This window comes from Mya arenaria, chromosome 13 (genome assembly GCF_026914265.1).
Source record: "Mya arenaria isolate MELC-2E11 chromosome 13, ASM2691426v1".
Classification (NCBI taxonomy): Eukaryota; Metazoa; Mollusca; class Bivalvia; order Myida; family Myidae; genus Mya; species Mya arenaria.
Window position 1 is genome coordinate 34,328,879 of NC_069134.1, and position 20,076 is coordinate 34,348,954.

General features: G+C 34.2%; 3 protein-coding genes across 6 annotated transcripts; 2 read left to right on the forward strand and 1 right to left on the reverse strand.

Annotated features, from left to right (window-relative positions):
• Positions 1–2: 2 nt before the first annotated feature.
• Positions 3–9,490, forward strand: LOC128213998 (uncharacterized). Of its 4 annotated transcripts, none has more exons than XM_052920152.1 (9): positions 3–240; positions 3,401–4,252; positions 5,116–5,229; positions 5,642–5,794; positions 5,953–6,174; positions 6,408–6,520; positions 7,625–7,767; positions 8,062–8,165; positions 8,276–9,490. In XM_052920152.1, the coding sequence occupies exons 2-9, from the start codon at positions 3,403–3,405 to the stop codon at positions 9,079–9,081; spliced, it is 2,505 nt and encodes an 834-aa protein (XP_052776112.1). In that variant the 5' UTR covers positions 3–240; positions 3,401–3,402; the 3' UTR covers positions 9,082–9,490. The 4 variants fall into 4 exon arrangements, with proteins under 4 accessions (XP_052776112.1, XP_052776113.1, XP_052776114.1 ...); XM_052920153.1 differs by having other exon boundaries at positions 9–240; positions 3,338–4,252; XM_052920154.1 differs by having other exon boundaries at positions 56–105.
• A 1,622-nt stretch (positions 9,491–11,112) lies between these two features.
• On the forward strand, positions 11,113–13,436 carry LOC128214000 (neuronal acetylcholine receptor subunit alpha-6-like). Its single transcript, XM_052920157.1, has 2 exons — positions 11,113–11,386; positions 12,183–13,436. Exons 1-2 carry the CDS (start codon positions 11,207–11,209, stop codon positions 12,984–12,986), a joined length of 984 nt encoding a protein of 327 aa, XP_052776117.1. The 5' UTR covers positions 11,113–11,206; the 3' UTR covers positions 12,987–13,436.
• Positions 13,437–16,689: 3,253 nt separating this feature from the next.
• LOC128213999 (acetylcholine receptor subunit alpha-1-B-like) lies at positions 16,690–19,472 on the reverse strand. Its single transcript, XM_052920156.1, has 2 exons — positions 18,672–19,472; positions 16,690–18,274 (listed from the first exon to the last, which is right to left on the reverse strand). The coding sequence occupies exons 1-2, from the start codon at positions 19,116–19,118 to the stop codon at positions 17,453–17,455; spliced, it is 1,269 nt and encodes a 422-aa protein (XP_052776116.1). The 5' UTR covers positions 19,119–19,472; the 3' UTR covers positions 16,690–17,452.
• Between the last annotated feature and the right edge of the window lie 604 nt (positions 19,473–20,076).

A 20,076-nucleotide genomic window follows, 5' to 3' on the forward strand; every position in this document is an offset into this window, starting at 1 on the left:
GCCTTTTATACCTGTTTGGTTTTGTAATTGTAAGTAATTTATATATTTGAAGCATACTTTGAAGTATGAGTCAGGATTGATAAACAGTTTTTTATTCAAAATAAGGTATATATGTTATAGATAATTTTCACTGTCTCTCCTATAATTTGAAGGTGTTAAATCGCCAATGGAACATCTTTTTGGGAACGCTTAACAAAACCACGAACGCAATTACATTCAACTTGTGACGTGGCGACTATGGTAACGTTTTACTAATACCTTTTCGGTTAAATGCATTATTTTTACTACTGCGGTTATTTTCACCGTGTATCAGGTTATAGTAATATAAAGATAACTTAGCTTTTCAAAGTCAACTTTATTTTTTTATCGTTTTGATATTTTTTGTATACTTTCATTTTCTAACACAGGTAAATTGAGCATAGGTACATGAATCACTTTAGCGTTCGCTGTCGACGACCAGTTTCAATAAAACTTAGACTGCTAGTTGCATGGACGTATTGGTGCTTCCAAATGATATAATTGCACAATGTAATTATCATTGCAATTGTCTAAAAAAAATGAAGGTATAGTCGTCATTATTAAAGGGACTCGTTCATGTTTTTGGACAGTTTTTTACGGTAATGCACCTGATATATACTTGTTTTATAATTATGTTACTCATTGATACCGAAATTGCAGAAAAATACAATTAAAGTATACAAGAAACCCTGCTTGTAGTGGGGAACAAACCCACGCCGGTACGTCAAGAAAAACAACAAAAACGCTGGCCAACGTGGACTTTAAAGTGACTCGCTCATGTTGTTTTTCCCCCGGTAATGCATCTGAAAACATTTCAAGGCTTTTATCATTATTTTACTCTATGATATCGAAATTGTAGAAAAAATACAGTTATACCATAAAAGGTATTTTGGAGTTAGTGGGTTTCGAACCCACGCCGGTAAAGTCAAGAAAGCAGTAGAAAACAGCCGGCTAGTCCATACGGCCACCGGGACTTGAAAAAAGTCGTGGATATGTTGATAATGTCAATCAGCCAATCACGCAACACCGCAGCCGTAATTAATTTTCAATCGCGTTGCTAACGCTAATGAAATGTTTGGTCTTCAAAGACAATATTTGAGCAAGTATCAACATTTGCTGAAGGATTCCAGCTTTTGGTATTTTTGTATTAACACTCCTTATGAGTTGCCACACTTTTTTCGTTATTAAAAAAGTGCATTTTACAAACCATGAGCGAGTTACTTTAAAGACATTAGTTAAGCATATATCAACATTTGTTGAAGAGTTTTTGCAGTCAGTATCTTAGTTTTAACACTCCTAATGATTTGCAAAACTTTATATCGTCATAAAAAATGGAATTTACAAAACATGAGCGAGTCCCTTTAAATGCTCCATGCACAATACATAAACACTTAAAAGAATTTACACCGCATTTTCGACTAATCTTCCATAATTAATTATACAACGTAATGGATCGATTTTCTTTACGAATATATATCAGGTTAGGTGACCCATAAGTCATATACTGATACTATAGCTTCCGTAATCAAATACACAACGTAATAGATAGATATACTTCACGAATACATATCACTTAAGCTGACACGCAATTGTCATAATTTACCTGTATTACAAACCGAAAGTGAAATTTTGTCGAAAGTGAAAGTAGACCAACGTTTTGAATAACAACCAACATTTAAAGGGGCGTAACCTTTTGACTTGCACCCTTGCGCCCCCTGGATTCGCTAGTGTGAAGAGACTTGTCCGTCGACATTTGAGCATACTTTTAGGATAGAAACTATAACATGAAAACACAAAATTATCTTAAGAAAAAGCCAAAAGTTGATAAAGAGACGCTTTAACATCAAAATATAAACAAACTTGTTTCTTTGTTCATCACTGCACAGTGTGTGTATACCACGTGATAAATTACGTCATATATGCTAGCCAGGCTTTGTTGACTCCGCATGATAAGGCACTAGACTTAAAGCTGCACTCTCACAGATTGACCACGTTTTGACCGTTTTTTTATTTTTTGTCTCGGAACGAGCCAATTCGTGCAAAAACGTATGGAAATCAGTGATATAAGACTGCTGACAACATCAGATCGCAGCTTTTCATAATTATGTTCAAAAATAGATGTTTTATGCATTTTTTTAAAGCGTTTCATAGTAACGCTTTTAGCCACAAATCATTAATTTTCGAACGGAAATATGAAAATCTGCGATCTGATATTTTGTCAGCAGTCTTATATTACTGACTGTAAGATAGTTACGCAACCATTGGCTCATTCTAAGACAAAAATAACAGTTGTCAAAACGGTAAATCTGTGAGAGTGCAGCTTTAAGATTGAGTGTGGTAGATGGGCTATAGTCCCAATTCTATTCCCGTTGAACAGAAGAAAAAAAATGATGCACATGCGACGTCTTAGAAGACGAATATCATTTCGATTTAGAATGCAGTTCATAATCTAATATTAGATATAAATTTGTACCCATTATTTTATGGACGTAGACCAAATTTATTCTAAGAGTCAAATCTTATACTATAAAGCGAATGTATTAAGATAAACTAGTATATATGTGTACAGTGTTTTAGTTAGATCTGTGGACATGTCAAACTGTGTTATTGTAGTCCGGGATCAATGTTCGTTTGTGTTTGTATGTTCGATCCAAACAAAGGCATGTTTGAACAAGTTAAAAAAAACGTGTAACCTAAATTATTATCTGGTTTACCTTTGCAGAAAATGTCCATGCAGAATAACTGGATTTGATTTTCTGTGTAAATAAGTGCAAAATCAGGATTTAATTACATTGTGGATTGCAATGTTAAACAGATCTTATTTTATTTCTGTGTTTCATAATAGCTGTAGCACCTTTCGAAAAATGTTTTCAGTCTGAAGTACATGTTGAAAGATAATAACACTTTTTGTGTTTACGAAACATTGCATAATTTCGTTTATTTATGTATATATATATATATATATATATATATATATATATATATATATATATATATATATATATATATATATATATATATATATATATAATGTTAAACATTGCAACATATATATATGATGCTAAATGTTTAAAATTCAAATGCCAACGTATTTTGCGAGTATTGTTTTGTGAAATTATGTAGGATAAGACTTAAGAGTAGTTGAAAAAAGAGAACTTTACTTTTTTACTGTTTTGTAAATGTCACTTGAGCTTATCTTTAGGAAAAAAACAAAGAACATTGTTAGGACTCGCAATCAATACAGTGTGTGGTTGTAATATTTTGTATTCAGGTTTTTTAAGTATTAGGTTCTTTGAGATGTTTAACTTCTATTCATAAGCCAGGTGTTTCAAATCGGTTCAGCTGTCTCACTTCATTCACACTCTTTCGTATTTTGGATCAGAGATGGATGGGGCTGAGGGTAGTAGTGATGGTTCTTTAGACGAAACTACAGGTTTAAATCGAAGCAATTCTTCAAACGAAACACCGGAGTCTAAAATAGAAATGGCAAATAATTATAAATCACATTTTGTTGGAAGGAACAACTATTTTACGGAATTAAACAATGCTTGGAGTGAAAACAAAGCATTCGGAATATACGGACTCAGAGCAGTAGGAAAGTCAAGTTACCTGAAGCATTTTCTAAAGTTCAAAGGAGTTTCAGCTCATTGTGTTGATTTAGCAACAGTAAAAACTGTAAGTGTTTTGTACACATCAATCTGCGCAGCTTTTAGTGAAAGACCGGAAAAAAGCGTCACTAAAAGACCGGAAAAAAGCGCAGTGGATTGCAACAATTATGCGTGGATAGAACATGTCATTGAGACAGTGCAAGAAACACCAGAGGAAGTGACTATTGTGTTTGACAATGCTGAAGATGTAATTGAAGGCCATTTCAACACGGCATTTCTGCAGCTATGCACTGAGTTGATAGACCAGACTAATATCAAAATAGTCATTACATCAACTACAAAGATTCTATTTCCAAGACACAGTAACATTTACTTTATACAAAAACTCCTTCCTCTCACACCACTGGAGTCCAAAACTCTCTTCTCAATCGCTGCTCCAGATGTTGACTTAGGTACCAACGCAGATGCTATTGTAGAATTAAGCGAGGGGTTACCGCTTCTAATACTTTTGATTGCGTCGGAACTAGAGGCAGATGATGGGAATATTACACCGGATGAAATGGTGGGGTTGTTGCTTGAATGCCGTCTACAGACCATTAGCAATAGTCAAACGTATCCGGGAGTTGGTAAGATATCAGGAGAAATATTTTTGAATTTTTAATTTTGAAAGAAACGAAATGCTTATCGTTAAACGATCTCGTGTACACCTTAGGTTTGTTTAAAAAACATACTATACATGCATTTAAATACATAAAAAATAGTTCAACTCCTATCCAATTTTGTTACACAATACGTTGAAATGCATAAATCATAAATGCTAGATTTTGGTCATTTACCCATTTTTCGTAACCAAAACAATTGAAACTACACGGACAAGCCCAGTAGCTTAGCATTTAACCTATATCATCTTAAAATTCACAAGGACCACAGCTTTTAATAAACAACAAAGTCAGAAGACGAGAAACACATTACACAATATCAAAATATTGTATGGGTAAACATTGGGTTAACCGCCTTGGTACGGTCTGTAAAAACACAGTAAGAACACACTGAGTAGGACCGGGTTTACGAGCGCTTAAACTGACACTTTTCCAAACATTTTTAAATACGTGCACTATGAAACGCTTGATAAATATCAAGGCCTTGTCGTTGCAAGCATGTGCTTGAAGGCATGTTGAATGAAGTTTATTACATCATCATTAATCATATCAATAAAAATTTCAGTGCTCGGCGACCAGATAAAAATACAAAAAATGTTATATTTATGATTATTTCTTTTTGTTGAGTACAAGATTATCAAATACTTGCAATCTTATCTGTATTAAACTGCATATATTTATCTTCATTCGATATATGTCTGAACACAATTCGACACTGTACTTGATATGCTAAAATCCTAGAAAACTATTAAGCAATTTTAAACGCATTTTTGGTGGGTTCACATTATAATCCAGTCAATTTCATATTGCAGTTAATGTTTTTCTTTCAGATGTTTTGTACAGATCTTTCATTCTCCGACTGCAAGAAGTACACAGAGATAACCTGGTGACATTAGATTACATCCCTGGGTCATTTACATCGCGACAAGCCACAGAACTTCTTGGTATATTTCATATGTTAGATTGAATCAAAACATCCTTCTACATGCAAAGAAAACATCAATGTGATTAAATTTATTCGTGTAAAGTAATTATGTACCAAAATGAGTGAAAGAAAAGTGCGAACATATATTAAACCATATGGATACATAGTAGAGCTTCATGAATGAGAATGAGCTATAGACAACATAAATATTTGACAAATTATATACATGTATCAATTTTCGTGATGGTTGTCAAGTCTATAATGATAGATGCTTTTATTCGACCTATGCAGTAACTTATGCTAAAAGCTCAATTGTTATTTGGGCCATTAATTGCGTTTTTAGTCACTGCATAGTTGTTTGAGCTTAAGACTATATCAGTTTATCAGTTTCTAGTAACAGTAGCAGTATAATGTTATTTTGCTTTTTTTAGATGTTGGCACGGAGGCGATGACAAAACAGTTTGCATTGAAGCCAATACGTGACCGACATATGCTTCGCGATGAGTCGGATTCCCGAAGATTCAACATACAAGGGATACTGCGAGAGGTCATAAGAGCAAACTTTGCTATCAAAAATATGGCAGGTACTAAAATCGATTACTTCCTTGAATTTATGATGCAGTTAATAAGGGCAATTTATTATTCAATATCTAAAGTTTACTGAAAATAAAATGTCAAAATATATTACAATCTACACTGCAATTTGGTTGGCTCAACACACTTTTCTGACGTCTTTATAAAGAGATCAAGTCAAGATACAGTCGACTATACAGTAGAGTTATCACAGACATCGCTCAAAAGATGGGCACAGCAGAATACACGAAAGCTATAGCAGAATTTTCAGTTGAACAACCAAATCTTCGAAAGCTGTTAAGGGAAGTTCACGATACGAAACAGGACGACTATCACTTCTTTATAGAAATGGCATCCTGCTGTACTGAAGTCATCGAGAAATATATGGCAGGTACTGACAAGAAATGATAATATTTCAGACTTAAACATTTGGAGCTGTAACATTTAAATAATCTGGACTTATATCATGGCTGAATGTACATATTTAGATAGAACACTTTCAAACAGGTTGTGTTTACAAGATTTGCAAAATAAATTATTTAAATATGGGTATTATGTTTAAAAAGGGATTGTACAACGGTAATAGCCGTTGAATAATTATTTGTAATAACGAATATTAAACAGACCAGAGCGATTCGTTTTATGGAGGCTGTTTGGAACTAGCACACAAATACGGAAAGGACAAAGACAAGGTTTCCGTTTACATTGCTGTTGGAAGTGTCGAAACACTTACTAAAGTAGGTCAATAGATATACGTTGTTATAGAACCTTTATTTCCTATTTATCCTAAAATAGTAAATATCATGTTTTTAATTTGCATACACCATCATTCGGTACATTGGGTGTTAAATTCAACAAAACTTCAATACAAAAATATATATATATATATAGTATACTTATATAACATTGTGTTTATTCAAATTAGATCCTTTAAAATAAAACCAAACCTGGCATATCAAAATGAAACCAAACTTGGCATATCAAAATGAAACCAAACTTGGCATATCAAAATGAAACCAAACCTGGCATATCAAAATGAAACCAAACCTGGCATATCATAATGAAACCAAACTTGGCATATCAAAATGAAACCAAACCTGGCATATCATAATGAAACGAAACCTGGCATATCAAAATGAAGCCAAACTTGGCATATCATAATGAAACCAAACCTGGCATATCATAATGAAACCAAACTTGGCATATCAAAATGAAACCAAACTTGGCATATCATAATGAAACCAAACCTGGCATATCAAAATGAAACCAAACTTGGCATATCAAAATGAAACCAAACTTGGCATATCATAATGAAACCAAACTTGGCATATCAAAATGAAACCAAACTTGGCATATCATAATGAAACGAAACCTGGCATATCAAAATGAAACCAAACTTGGCATATCAAAATGAAACCAAACTTGGCATATCAAAACACGTTTGAATAATTTTCCTGACCGTTTCATAGAGGAAGCCCGATCCTATTGTTGACGGATCATGTGCCTCTTTCTTAAGTTGATGGATGAATGATTATATTGCTGTTTGTTCGCTTTGAGTGTTGTGCGTTGTGCATACATGTTGTATACGTTTCTTTTGGCGATAAGGGCTCGGTACAAACAAAATACACAAACACGTTATACTGCTCTGTTTTGAACTTATAACATTCAGCTTTATAATTGGCTCGTTAGATTTAGATATGTTATATTAAAATAGACCAAACGATTACAGCTAATGGTTAAACTATTCGTAATTTGTTCTTCTGTAGAACATTTTGTTACTGGTCTATTCTTTTTAGCTTTTATTTTAACAATAACGAATTTTCGTTTAAAATGTATTCCAGGGAAACTTACAAGTTGGCGAGAAGAACTACTTGAAAGCATTAAATGTACTCAAAAAGCATCAAGACAAAACTCAACTGGCCGTCGTGTACAAAAAAATGGGATGGAACGCTTTTAAGCAAGGATTGTGCACCCAAGCAGTAGAGTAAGGACTTGGATTGGCCACATATCTTACTTTAGTGTGCATGCTTGATATAGATTTACTATTGGTTGTCCAAATATTTATCCAATTGATATTAATCCATTCAATGATCGTTCGAAATACAAACACCATTACTGTCAACTAAAAGTATTTAGGTCCATCTTATAAAGTGGATATAGTTTCATCTCAATTTGATTCATTTACTAATTTGTTTTCTGTGAACGACAAATGGAGGAGACATTTTTTTATCACATTATTAATGACTATATAACTACCTATTTCATATCTACCCTACAGGTTTTGCCAAAAGTCGCTAGGTATTTACCAGCTAGATACAGATGAATACGAGGTCATTACTTTGGAAAACCTCAGCATCATGGCGCTAGCATGCAATGTTTTAGGTTTGTTTGTGCTTGTATGAATCGTAAATAAAACATAAAAAATATGTATATTTTGTAAAAAAATATTCTCGTTAGCGTTGATTGTAATAATTGGCCGAAGCCCTTTTCAGGCGAGTTCGACTCGGCCGAGAAATACCACAAGTTTTGCCTAATGCGACGTGAACGACGTTTCGGTCCAAAAAGTGCTGTAGTGGGGAAAACTCTGAACAACATGGGACTCCTGTTTGCAAGAAGAGGAAACCACCAAAAAGCCTTCGAATTCTACATGAGAGGATTGAAAATGAAAAGGGAAAGCCATTCTGACGCACTATCAATTGTTTATTCTCTTAGCAACGTTGCCGATTGCTTAAGTAACATGGGGAAATATGACGAAGCACACGAGCACTTAGATGAAGCTTATGACATCCTTAGTAAGGAAAGAGTACCAATGCTAGACGGATTGTCATTGATCCACCATACGAAGGGCAAAGTATTTGCAAACGAAGACAGATTAAAAGAGGCATGCAATGCATTTTCTGAATCGGTGAAAATTTCGCGAATGTCGGAACTGAAAGGTTTTGTCTGGATGGAACGATTAATTGATCTTGCACGATCACAGCGGCGAAGGACACAGTATAAAGATTGTATTGACACTTTAACAGAAGCTTTAAGTTTTCAAGAGGAAATATCCAAATCGATGGAGCATTCCTTTGACATTATCAAATGCTTTAACTGTTTGAGTGAGGTGTACAGGGAGACTGGAGATCAGACTAGTTATGTTCGCACATTATACTCGATGGAGAAAGAGTGTTTTCGATTAGAACAAGTCTGTAAAAAGTATGGAAACAATGTTTGGACAGAAGAGGTGCAAAGATATCTAGACAACACACAAACCGAAATAAGACGTCTTGATGCAAGTGCTGAACACACTGGCTAAGCCATCGAAGGGAAATTAAAACGTCAATTGAAATTATTTACTCTTAAGGATCGTTCAAACATATAAGTACTGTTCACATTCATCGATATATTTTGAACATACAATTATGTTGCCATAGTCAATTTGTATAATTTTATTGCAAGAGGTTTAATTCGTTTTTGTATTGTGTTGATTATGATCAAGAAAACTTAAGATGTTATTTTTAACCTACCATTGTCCTTAGAATGAAACTTTTGAAGAAAGTTAGTTCATTGAACATTTATAACTTTTTCTACATTATTTCCAAAAATTAATTTTCTCCAAGGCAGAACTAGAAATAACAGTTGTGCTATAGATGCCCGATTCTTAACATACGACTTCGATGGAAAACTAAGTTGTACTAAGTGTAATAAAACTGGTGACGAATTTAGCTTTTTCTTCGAATATGTTGTGTTTCCTTAAGTTTTAATATAGAATTAGTTTAAGCATATTTTAATGGGCGGAACTACACAGCAAGACGGTATATATTGTTTATCGAAGACCATTACTGTAGAAATATACTATAAAGTAATCTCCTTTATGTTACGCTTTACATTAAAGCTGCACTCTCACAGATTTACCGTTTTTACAAACTTTTTTTTTTATTTTTTGTCTTTGAATGAGTAAATGTTTGCGTAAATATCTGCAAACCAGTGATAAAACACCACTGACAAAAAAAACAGATCTCAGATTTACATGTATCCGTTCGGAAATTAATGTTTTATGGAAAAAAGCGTTTCTAGCGGTTTAAGAAAAATGCATAAAATATCAATTTTTGAACCTTAATATAAAAATTTGCGATTAAGTTTTTGTCAGTAGTATTATATGACTGGTCCACATGCATTTTCGCATAAATTGATTCATTCCAAGACAAAACATAAAACAGTTGTCAAAACGTTCAATCTGCGAGAGTGCAGCTTTAAAGGCACGAAGTAAAAGAAACACACACACACGCACACGCACACGCACACACACACACACACACACACACACATATATATATACTAATTATTTTTATATTTTTCATGTTGAAGAAATAATAAGACTGATTTAAATAGGAAACTATAAGACAGAACTTTTCATGTGGAGAATGCGATTTTGCAGCAGGGTGTATGTTTTAAGAGGAATAAGTAAATGTTGCTGACCAATATTCCAATTAGTGCGATCTCTTTTTTACCCGAGATCATCAGATATTTGACATAGTGACCTAGTTGTTTACCAGAGAAAGCCCGTTTTCACTCTGGTCTTAATATTCATGCTGACAAATATTTACAAGTTTCATGATCGGATAAAACAGCTGTATTTATGACACAGACCAAGACATTAAACGCAAAACTGTTAACGGAACGCTCTCCCGCCCGCTCAGTTTTCACCAATCTACAATCCGGAATTGTTTCGTAAAAATCCGGCTAAAAATGGAATACATACCATTTGTAAACTCAATAAATAGATTTCATGTCAAATGCAATTGATTGGGAATGTACATTGATTTGGACATGACAATCTGCGTCCTAAAGTATATCAACTGGTTTTTTTTCAGTACGGTAAAATATCAATGATTTTAATTACTTGTTGTCATGCTCCTAACACCTTCAAGAATTATTGATGAATCAAATGGCATCACAATTGTCTTCTATTGAATTTGTTATTGACATTGTCAACAACTGACCAATCTTTTATCTTTATGACCAGCCATGCCATTAATCAAGTAAATTGCCTTTGATATCGACGGATAATTAAACTAGTACATTTCGAAATATACACTCAAACCATTCGTGATCCACCATTGTGAATTGTGATAACCATCCAGTTATTTTGATGCATTAAAAGTTCAATGTAAACGCTTACGATGTATTTACCAATTAATATAGCAATTGTATTTGCATGTGTTCAGAGCTCGTTCGGTTACTCGTTACAAAATGTGTCTTCTCTAAGACGGCTTTTATTTGAAACAAACAGGTACGACAAGATTTCACGACCAATGCAAAATCAGTCTGTTCCAACCGACGTATACATCGCGCTCAACGTGTACGTAATATATGACGTACTGGAAGCGGCACAGACATTAAAGGTTTCAGCATCCCTTGACGTGTCGTGGCTTGATGAAATGTTAACTTGGAGACCGGTGGACTTTGACGGCATTCAAACCTGTGTTTATCCGCAAGACAATGTTTGGAAACCGGCGGTGGCACTGAAAAACACCGTCAACGATGTCAAAACACTTGGTGATCCAACATTGAACGTGATTGTTCATCCTAATGGAACGATGCTATGGAAGCCTTATCAGGTAAGATGCGGCTGATTGTTGTATTTAGTATTTACTTTAATCGAAACATATTGCTCTTTAGGATCGCAAACTCACCTTTCTATATGGTTACGTTTTTGTAAGCAATTCGACAATTTTTAAATAACAAAGAGACATAAGTTCGTATAAATGTGATTTTATGGAAAAATAAATACGGAGATTCATATTCAGAAGCCAATGTGTTCCTCTCAATTTCAAGATATGATTGCATTTACTTTCATGCTTTTCGATGAAATATGGGTTTTTTATCAGCAAAATAACAACATTGAAAAATTGATATTTTCACTGCAAACTCAGGAGTGAAAATATCAACTTTCAGAACTACTTCTAAAGTCCATTGTAGTAACTTGCCCTTGATCGAAAATTAACACGCCATTTTTGAACCAGAATTTTTTCCAAAATAATGATTTGATAGTTAAAAAAAATTAAATATCGATATATTTGGAAAATAATTAACTTAACGTTTATTGGAAAATTGGTTATCCTGTTTTTCAAACACTTTCGTGATCATAAAACAACAATATTTTCACTCGTGGCTTCGCCTCGCCTCTCGTGAAAATATGTTTTTCTATGACACTCGTGAAATAAAATACGATCTCACACTAAAATCAACAAATAACTTCTCTGTATTTTCAAGGCTATATCCTGATATTTAACAGAAACAGTATTTCTACAGTGACATCGTATCCCTAGTTATACATATGTGTTATTACACAAGACTTACAACAACATTTCTTACGCCAAATACGATGCACAATAACGTTGGTTTAATTTCCAGGTGTTCGAAACTAGATGCACATTTGATATCACGTATTATCCGTTTGACAAGCAGTCCTGTGAGATGATATTTGTGACTTGGGGTTACACCTCATCGGGAATTCGCCTTTGGGGTCTCGGAGAAGGAGCATATTGGGACGACCTGACGCCTAACCAAGCATGGACGTTGAAGCATGTTGGCTATGCTACGTTCGAAGAACCAATGCCAATGATAAAGTTCTACCTGATGTTGGAGAGAAAACCCCGTTATATCCTTATGAACCTGATTCTCCCATTGATGATTTTGATATCATTGAACACTTGCGTATTTCTCTTGCCCTGTAACAGCGGGGAAAGGACCTCTTTCAGTGTTACAGTTTTCCTTGCGTTTACTGTATTTGGTACAATTGTGCATGGTACTTTGCCTGTGAACTCGGAAAACGTTAGCTATTTGTCCATCTTTATACTGGCTCACGTACTGGAAAGTGCGTTGATTACGATATGTTCCATTCTGCTTATACGTGCAGACAGACGTACGGACGAAGTCCCGGATTGGCTACCCTGTCTTACTTCTAGGCTGTGTCGCAGGGCAAAACGAATCTCTGTCGAGGAGAACGATGACGAAACGGAACACGAAACTGTGAAGAAACAGATCCACTGCATTCATGACAAGAATGACAAGAACCATGTCGTTGGTAGATTGTCTCCTACTGAGATGGATTGGCCGTCTGTCATACAATGTCTCGACTGGTGTTTGTTTTGCCTGGTTGCATTTGTAAATGTACTGCTTACACTCGTTTTCTTCTTAATTATTCGGATGAAATGAAAAGATAAGCAAGCTTTGGCACACTAGTATATTCTAAAGGGCCTAAGGAAGTACGTTTATGACAGAACTCCTTTCTGATACGCAATTTTCTATATGCACATGTAATCCACAAGCAGCATCAGAAAACCTGGGTACCTTATATAAAAAGTTATACTTAAGGTATTATGGCAATTAATACGCAATTGCTAAAAGATTTACAGTGGTCAACAATCGTCACATGAGGTAGAAATACCTATTTTCTGCACCTTTCTTTCAAATTAAACACGGTAACCTTCATAAGAACCATTATTTCGATATTAATTCATTCTTTTCGGTAAATTAAACAATTGTATTAATTGTGGTACATCTTATTTGGGAGTTAGAGTGCATCTTTAAGACCATTTTAACTATTTTTATAGTCTTTCAAAACTTATTTTCATATCATATAGGTGATGAAACAGTTTTAATAGTATAATTTGGACACAACGATTCAAAATACGGCACCTAGTTATTGCTATACAAAATGTATATTGATTCTATAGATTGTCTTTAGAAGGAACTTGCGGTCTGACTCAAAGTGTGCTTATTTGTTATGAACACCATCACAAACTTACCGAATAAATGTTTGTATATAACAACAAATGTTTCCTCGTTTCAACAGTGATGTATAGCTAATAAAGTGCGTGCATTCAATGTGAAATTCTAACGAATTTATAAAAATATTCATTTCTCTAAGATAAATTATCGTATTACATACATACAAAAGTTTTGTTAAATTATTAACAGTATATCGGGTTGTTTCAAATGTACAACACACTTCCATTGCTGGTATTGAGTGAAGAATAATAAATGTTATAATTGTTTAAAACATTTATTATATGTCGAGGGGTGAAAGCGAAAGGGTTCTATCTGCTTCTTTATTTTATGTCAGTTAGAACCTTTTCGCATTCACCCCTCGATGTATTGTAAAGGCCAAAACAAATTGATCAGTTGTTCGTCGGATTTATCGCCCCTCTTTTTCCGAAATGCAAAAAAGTACTTTAATTTATTTGTGTTGTGTCCGCACAAAGGATTTTGCCGAGACTGACTATTTTTTTCATAGCATATTTTGAAAACTTTACAATATAAATTTTGAATTTTCTGATAATAAATATGAATGCCTGTTTGTGAAAAACATATAAACTTTGTTTTCAAGCAGTAAATCGGCTAAGTGCATCATCCTCGGTGGAAACGGAAGGCGTTAACTTAAGAATTTCAACAATAGCGAATCGGAACGATTGTTGAATAGAACGTATATGTCAAACAGTGTGAATTGTATGTTAAACACATGCAAATGGTTGATACTATCCTGAAACTGAACCTTAAACCAGTTTAAACAATACTTTATGGTGAAGCAATTATTATTGTAGTAAATTACTGTCATTCAATTTGGATATTTTGAGCTTTCGTATATCAATTTGCGGTTCGACTTATCATGACTAACGAGATTATATTCCATTTTAATTCAAGAGGCAAACCCAGAAAAGTAATTCAAGGCACTCTAAAAGCAGGAAGTGTGATATTGCAAAGCACTTTCATAAAATTTTCTGCTTCTTGTAAAATCAACAGGTTAAGAAATTAGATGGGCAAAATTTACCAATCATGGCAGTGAACAGATTGTACTTGGGAATATGGAGTGAAGAAAGTAAATGCGGATTTCACTCTGGAAACAATAATACGATTGGCTGTCTAGAGAATCTGCCCAGTGATTGACGCTTGATATTTGGTACTCTACTACTGACTCCTGAGGTAAATTGCTGTGTAATCAACATCAGCTTTCGACGACTCAATTTACAATTGTCATGTTAGAGAAGGAATTTATTCGGCTTGTAACAATGTCCTCGTGTCCTGGGTTTTTCTTATAGCCTGCTGGTGTACAAACATCTTTCTTTCCCCAAATGTCAACTTCTCAGTGTGTTACAATGTATTTTTCTATAATACAAGGTGGTGTGACGTTCAGTATACAACAAAACAGTATAATAAGTAAAGTGATCTTTCAATTCCAAACGCACTGTCCATGTCAAACTGCTAAGACGACGAATTTGATTTCATGCTGTACCTGTATAAATAATGATAATATGCAAACAAAACTTGCATACATCAGAGTAAAACGTTTGCATTAAATATGTGAAGAAAGGTAATATATACAACTTCTTGCTTGCCTTCAGAATGCATTACTTAATGTGATCGATCAAAATTGCCTTTCGCCGCTTCTTTATATCTTTGAAATGAAAATAAATCTTTCGCTCGCTCGACCCAATTTTGTTTTTGAAAATCCATAGAACAGAATATTAATTTGGGATGGCCTTATTCTATTTAAAAAACGTAATATTCCGTTTGAAGAGATTGGCGGTATGAAATGCTAAGAATGCTAAGCAGATATAAACATGAGTCTGTGAAGGGTTAACGCTTTTTCTCGGCTAAGCTCCAGGAACCAATCCTCTAACCGTTCTCCTAAACTGAGACTGGTACTCTCTTTCTTTTTCAGAAAAAGGAACTAAAGGTACAGGTCTCGAAGACTTGATGTTGTTTTTTAAGGATCGAGGTGAATCATGTTTAAGAATTCGATTCTATATGCTGTAATAGTATTGCATAATTGCAGCTAAGGTAAGTTGGGTTTTGAGAGTGAATATATTAAGCAATATATAATAATTACTTTTAAGCGTATAAATTATGAAATGAATATCCCCAAATCAAGTGATGAACGAATACGAAACCAATTAAAGTTTCTGAATTGAATACGTAATCCTTTAAGTATTCAGATACTAGATATAAGATTCAACATCAATGATCAAAGCGGAAACATTTACATTAATAAGCAACAGTAATATTTCACATTAACGTTCATCAAGGGCCAGTTTATTGATTTGTTTAATGTTTTGATATCTTGTTCAGTCTCTCTTTCATTCAGTTTAAGCCTTATGACAATATTTATACAACATCGGTGGACCAGATTCATATGCGTTACGGGAAAAAAAAGAATTAGCTGAATACGAAATGAATCTGCTGGATACAAAATAGCGCAACATTTTCTATTGCATACCGGTCGTCCGCAATGACACCGGTTCATGCCTGATACACGGACACGCCACAAAACAAGTGGCTCGCCGGTGCTCCAATTGTAACCGTACGTCACTAGATCCTTTTTATTTGACTAATTGAGCCAATTCAATATTTTCTAGTTTCACTAAAACAAGTAACACTGTACAGAACACTTCTCTTCGAAGGGACTATTTCATGGATTATTAAATGCACTTTTTATGGACTTTATATTACGAAAATAAAGAGTGGCAGATCATTAGGAGTGTTAAAACTAAGGTACTGTCGTCTGAAACAAAAACAAACGTTGATATGTCTCTGACGGTGACTTGACTTGGGAACCTTCTCGGTTGTTATTCTCTACATTTCAAGACAGGATTTGTGCAACATCAATGTATATACGAAGAATGATTTTTATTTCAGGCTTTTTCTGATTCTTCGAAATGAGTCTGACTTGCGTTTTGACAATTTTCTGAAAATGGTAACTAAACAGAGCACAATGTATTTGTTGCGAGTTATACTCAGAACACTCAAACAGCAAACTGTGTAGAACATATATCTTCAAACAATAACATTTGTCGCGGTGTCATATCACTATACCGCGGAATCTTCTGTGCTCACATATATAAACCGGAACACGTTTTAATACACTCGTTCAGATTTATTCTATATCATCAAATATTCAATTAAACAATCCAATCCAACATAACAGAACGTAATGGAAGGGTTATCTGAAATAACCCAAACATATTTATCAAGACAGTTTTTTCATATACACAATCATAATCAAAATAATGCTACAAACATGATAACAATTAGATGCTAAAAATATTCTTATGACATTCAAAAATACTTAAAATTACAAAAATGCTCTGAAGTTGTCTTCCATGAAAAATTGCCGTAACTAACCTTTCATCATTTTATGTAAACAATCTTCATTTGTAAAAAGCAAAAATGTAACAAACATATAACTTACTAGACATAGGAACGATTTCCGATTTATTTATAAACGCAACATTCATTCATGTATTTTGACTCACACTTTTTAACTGACCGAAAATACTTTCGCCCGGTGCCATTACGTTCATGGAAACCATGCTAAATTTATTTTGTTTACGTATCTGACATATCCCGGCTAAATTATCAAAACCATCGGTACGTTTTAATTCTGCTATCATTCTTACAATGAATCATATTCGTTAAAGAAATACAAAGCTGATGAATTTACTAAACACAGTCCTTGTTGCGACACAACATCGCATACAAAAAAGGAATTAATTCGAAAAGTCGAACCTTAAGTATTACAATGTCTTGCGGGATTTGTGAGGAAGATTTTACTGTTTTACAGTTTACAATTAAATTCGGGTTTTGTTCTTTTTCACGTGACATACAGACACGGAAATCAGCATCTACTGCGTTACGCCTGCGAAAAAAATAATAGTTATGACAACGTTCAGAAGAAGAAAAAACACGAACAGTAGCCAGTCAAGCCGGTAGGCGACTTTTTTCCAATCAAAATCTTCGTTGCGCAGTTTGGTTACGTCTTTGTCATTTTGTAAAGCCGGATCATCAATCGGCCTGACTTTATTTTTGAACATTTGAATCTTGTCCGTTGGTAGACTATACACATCGTGCTCGACCTCTGAGTTACCAGTCTTCAGACAACCCAAGCAAGTTAATGCTTTCATGGTAAAGGCGCCAGGCTCGCCAGACCTTCCGGCCAAGCGGATGAGGAGAATCGCCAAAACTGTGACTACGGAGCTCTCGAAAACTAGAGTGATTATGTAAACCGTCAAGTAGCAGACGTTGTCGGAGTTTGGAGGCAATGTTTGGTGGACAATAGTAGCAAAGACTACGAATGATAAAAATACGGTAACCGCAAAACTCGTTTTCTCTCCGCTGTCACTTGGAAGAAGGAAAACGCAAGAGTTTAGACCGAGAAGAACAAGCAATGGTAAGATTATGTTGATCACCACGTAACTTGGTTTGCGTTCAATATCTAAAGTAAAGATCATCATAGGCCTAGGATGTATAGTCGTTCTGCAGGTTACGTCGTTGATTTTCCACTCCGGATTTGATGTAACATCTGTCCAGTCAACCGTATCACCACTGATTGGTCCTTTTATTAACACGTGATCAGCGTTGTATCCCCACGTGACGAATACGAGGTCACATGACTGTTTGTCGAATGGGAAATAAGTTATGTCAAAGGTGCATCGCGATGTAAATATCTGCAAAAGGTATAATACAATATCTACTTAGTGGTATATTATGTAAGGGTTTCAATAAATAAGTAAATTTATCGTAAATAGGTGAATTTCGAATATATTATTCACACTACTTTTACGTTGATTATATTATAATTAAATGAAAAGGTATTTAAAATGTTTTTGGAATGGTGACATGAAAAACATTATAATATTGGTCTAATATAACAGGTTTCATTAAATAAGTTAACTGAGTTTATCTCAAATCTATGAAATTCGAATACATAATTCGTTCTACTTTTACGTTTAATGAAATAATATTTAATGAAAAGGTATTTACAATTAAAGTGCATGCAAAAATAATAATTGCTGTTATAAACAAAGGCATATCTTGATAATGTAAAACACTTCACTTAAATACCTGGTAAGGTTCCCAAGTTACAATGCCATCTGACGTTACTTCGACATTCAATGATGGATCCCCTAGAGTTTTAAAATCTTCAACAGAATTCTTTAGAGCTACTCCTGGCTTCCAAATGTCGTTTTGTGGGTAAACACCAACATCAATGCCGCTATAATCTGCCGGTGTCCACATGAGATTTTCGTCTGCCCATGTTATCTTCAATGATGCCGACATTTGTATAGACTGTGTCACTTCCGCCACATCATATATGACGTAGATATTTAAACACATGCGCACTTCTGTCGGTTCTGACTGGTTATGCTTTGGTCGCGAAATTTTGTCATAGTCTTGAAATAACGTTTTCCGCAATAGTGTGACATTTTGTAATGTATATGCGTTTGCATAAAATTGCGAAGAAAGCAATGACAAAATACCAAAAAATGGTAATATTCCAACAAGCATCATCACGATGGCTTTGAAAACAAACTATTGAAACTGACATACAACCACACGTATCGAGACACTCGCAATTAGTGTCCCATTCAAACGTTCGGAAAAAAGTTATTGCTCGCAAATTGACATGTCTATTAAGTCCGATAATTACCACACAGATAACATAGAGTTTTTATTGACTACTAATGGAAATCATTACAAACAATGCAGGACCACGTCCTTCTGATTACAATGGCGGATTTTGTTCAATATAAGTAAGCTGAGGTTATTCCTAAACATGTGGGCATTTGGTTTCATAAATCCGTACAAACATAAATTTCATATTAAGGTAGTATTACGTAGGCACTCGTGCAAACAATTTACAAATAATTAAAAATTGATTTTGAACAAAGGCATTCAATTAAACAGTCTTAATTACAGAAAAAAAACACAGCATGATTTGTGTATTCCTGTTTAACTTTGGCAAGTTTTCCACATTTTATTTACTTAAGGCGGCAAAATCAATCGATTGACAAATACTGCTGAAACATTTCTTCTACAATTCTTACAAAGAATATATAATTTTTGTGTCCATTTGTTTAAGTTAATTATACTTTTCCTTTAACACTTTGACATATAATCTCATCATTCACTTTCGGCTTGGTAATCCCAGTCCTGCATTTCAACCTACACTAGTATCGCTAAATGAATTGTAGATCCGCCAAATACAGAGAGTGTTTCAGAAAACGTCCAGAAAGTTTTTTGTAAGCAAATTTGTTACGAAAAGTCTTCGATATATTTACACACGGAAATACAAATACAAATACAAAGCATTTATATATAAATGTATAAAATATTCGGTTGCGCTGTACAATATCAGAACAAAACATCGCGTACATACATAAACAAAATTAGCAATGATATTAAAGAAATATTGTATGCGATATGATTTTAAAAGCACTTTGTATAGTCACTCTTGAGTTTAGTATCT

What these genes read in the sequence shown, in the direction of transcription:
- LOC128213998 (XM_052920152.1), top strand. Translation starts at nt 3,403, where the DNA reads ATGGATGGGGCTGAGGGTAGTAGTGATGGTTCTTTAGACGAAACTACA. An exon ending in TCAAACGTATCCGGGAGTTG is followed by an intron (nt 4,253 to 5,115) that starts GTAAGATATCAG and finishes TTTTTCTTTCAG; the next exon opens with ATGTTTTGTACAGATCTTTC. An exon ending in ACAAGCCACAGAACTTCTTG is followed by an intron (nt 5,230 to 5,641) that starts GTATATTTCATA and finishes TGCTTTTTTTAG; the next exon opens with ATGTTGGCACGGAGGCGATG.
- LOC128214000 (XM_052920157.1), top strand. Translation starts at nt 11,207, where the DNA reads ATGTTAACTTGGAGACCGGTGGACTTTGACGGCATTCAAACCTGTGTT. An exon ending in TGCTATGGAAGCCTTATCAG is followed by an intron (nt 11,387 to 12,182) that starts GTAAGATGCGGC and finishes TTTAATTTCCAG; the next exon opens with GTGTTCGAAACTAGATGCAC.
- LOC128213999 (XM_052920156.1), bottom strand. Translation starts at nt 19,118, where the DNA reads ATGATGCTTGTTGGAATATTACCATTTTTTGGTATTTTGTCATTGCTT. An exon ending in TAACTTGGGAACCTTACCAG is followed by an intron (nt 18,275 to 18,671) that starts GTATTTAAGTGA and finishes TACCTTTTGCAG; the next exon opens with ATATTTACATCGCGATGCAC.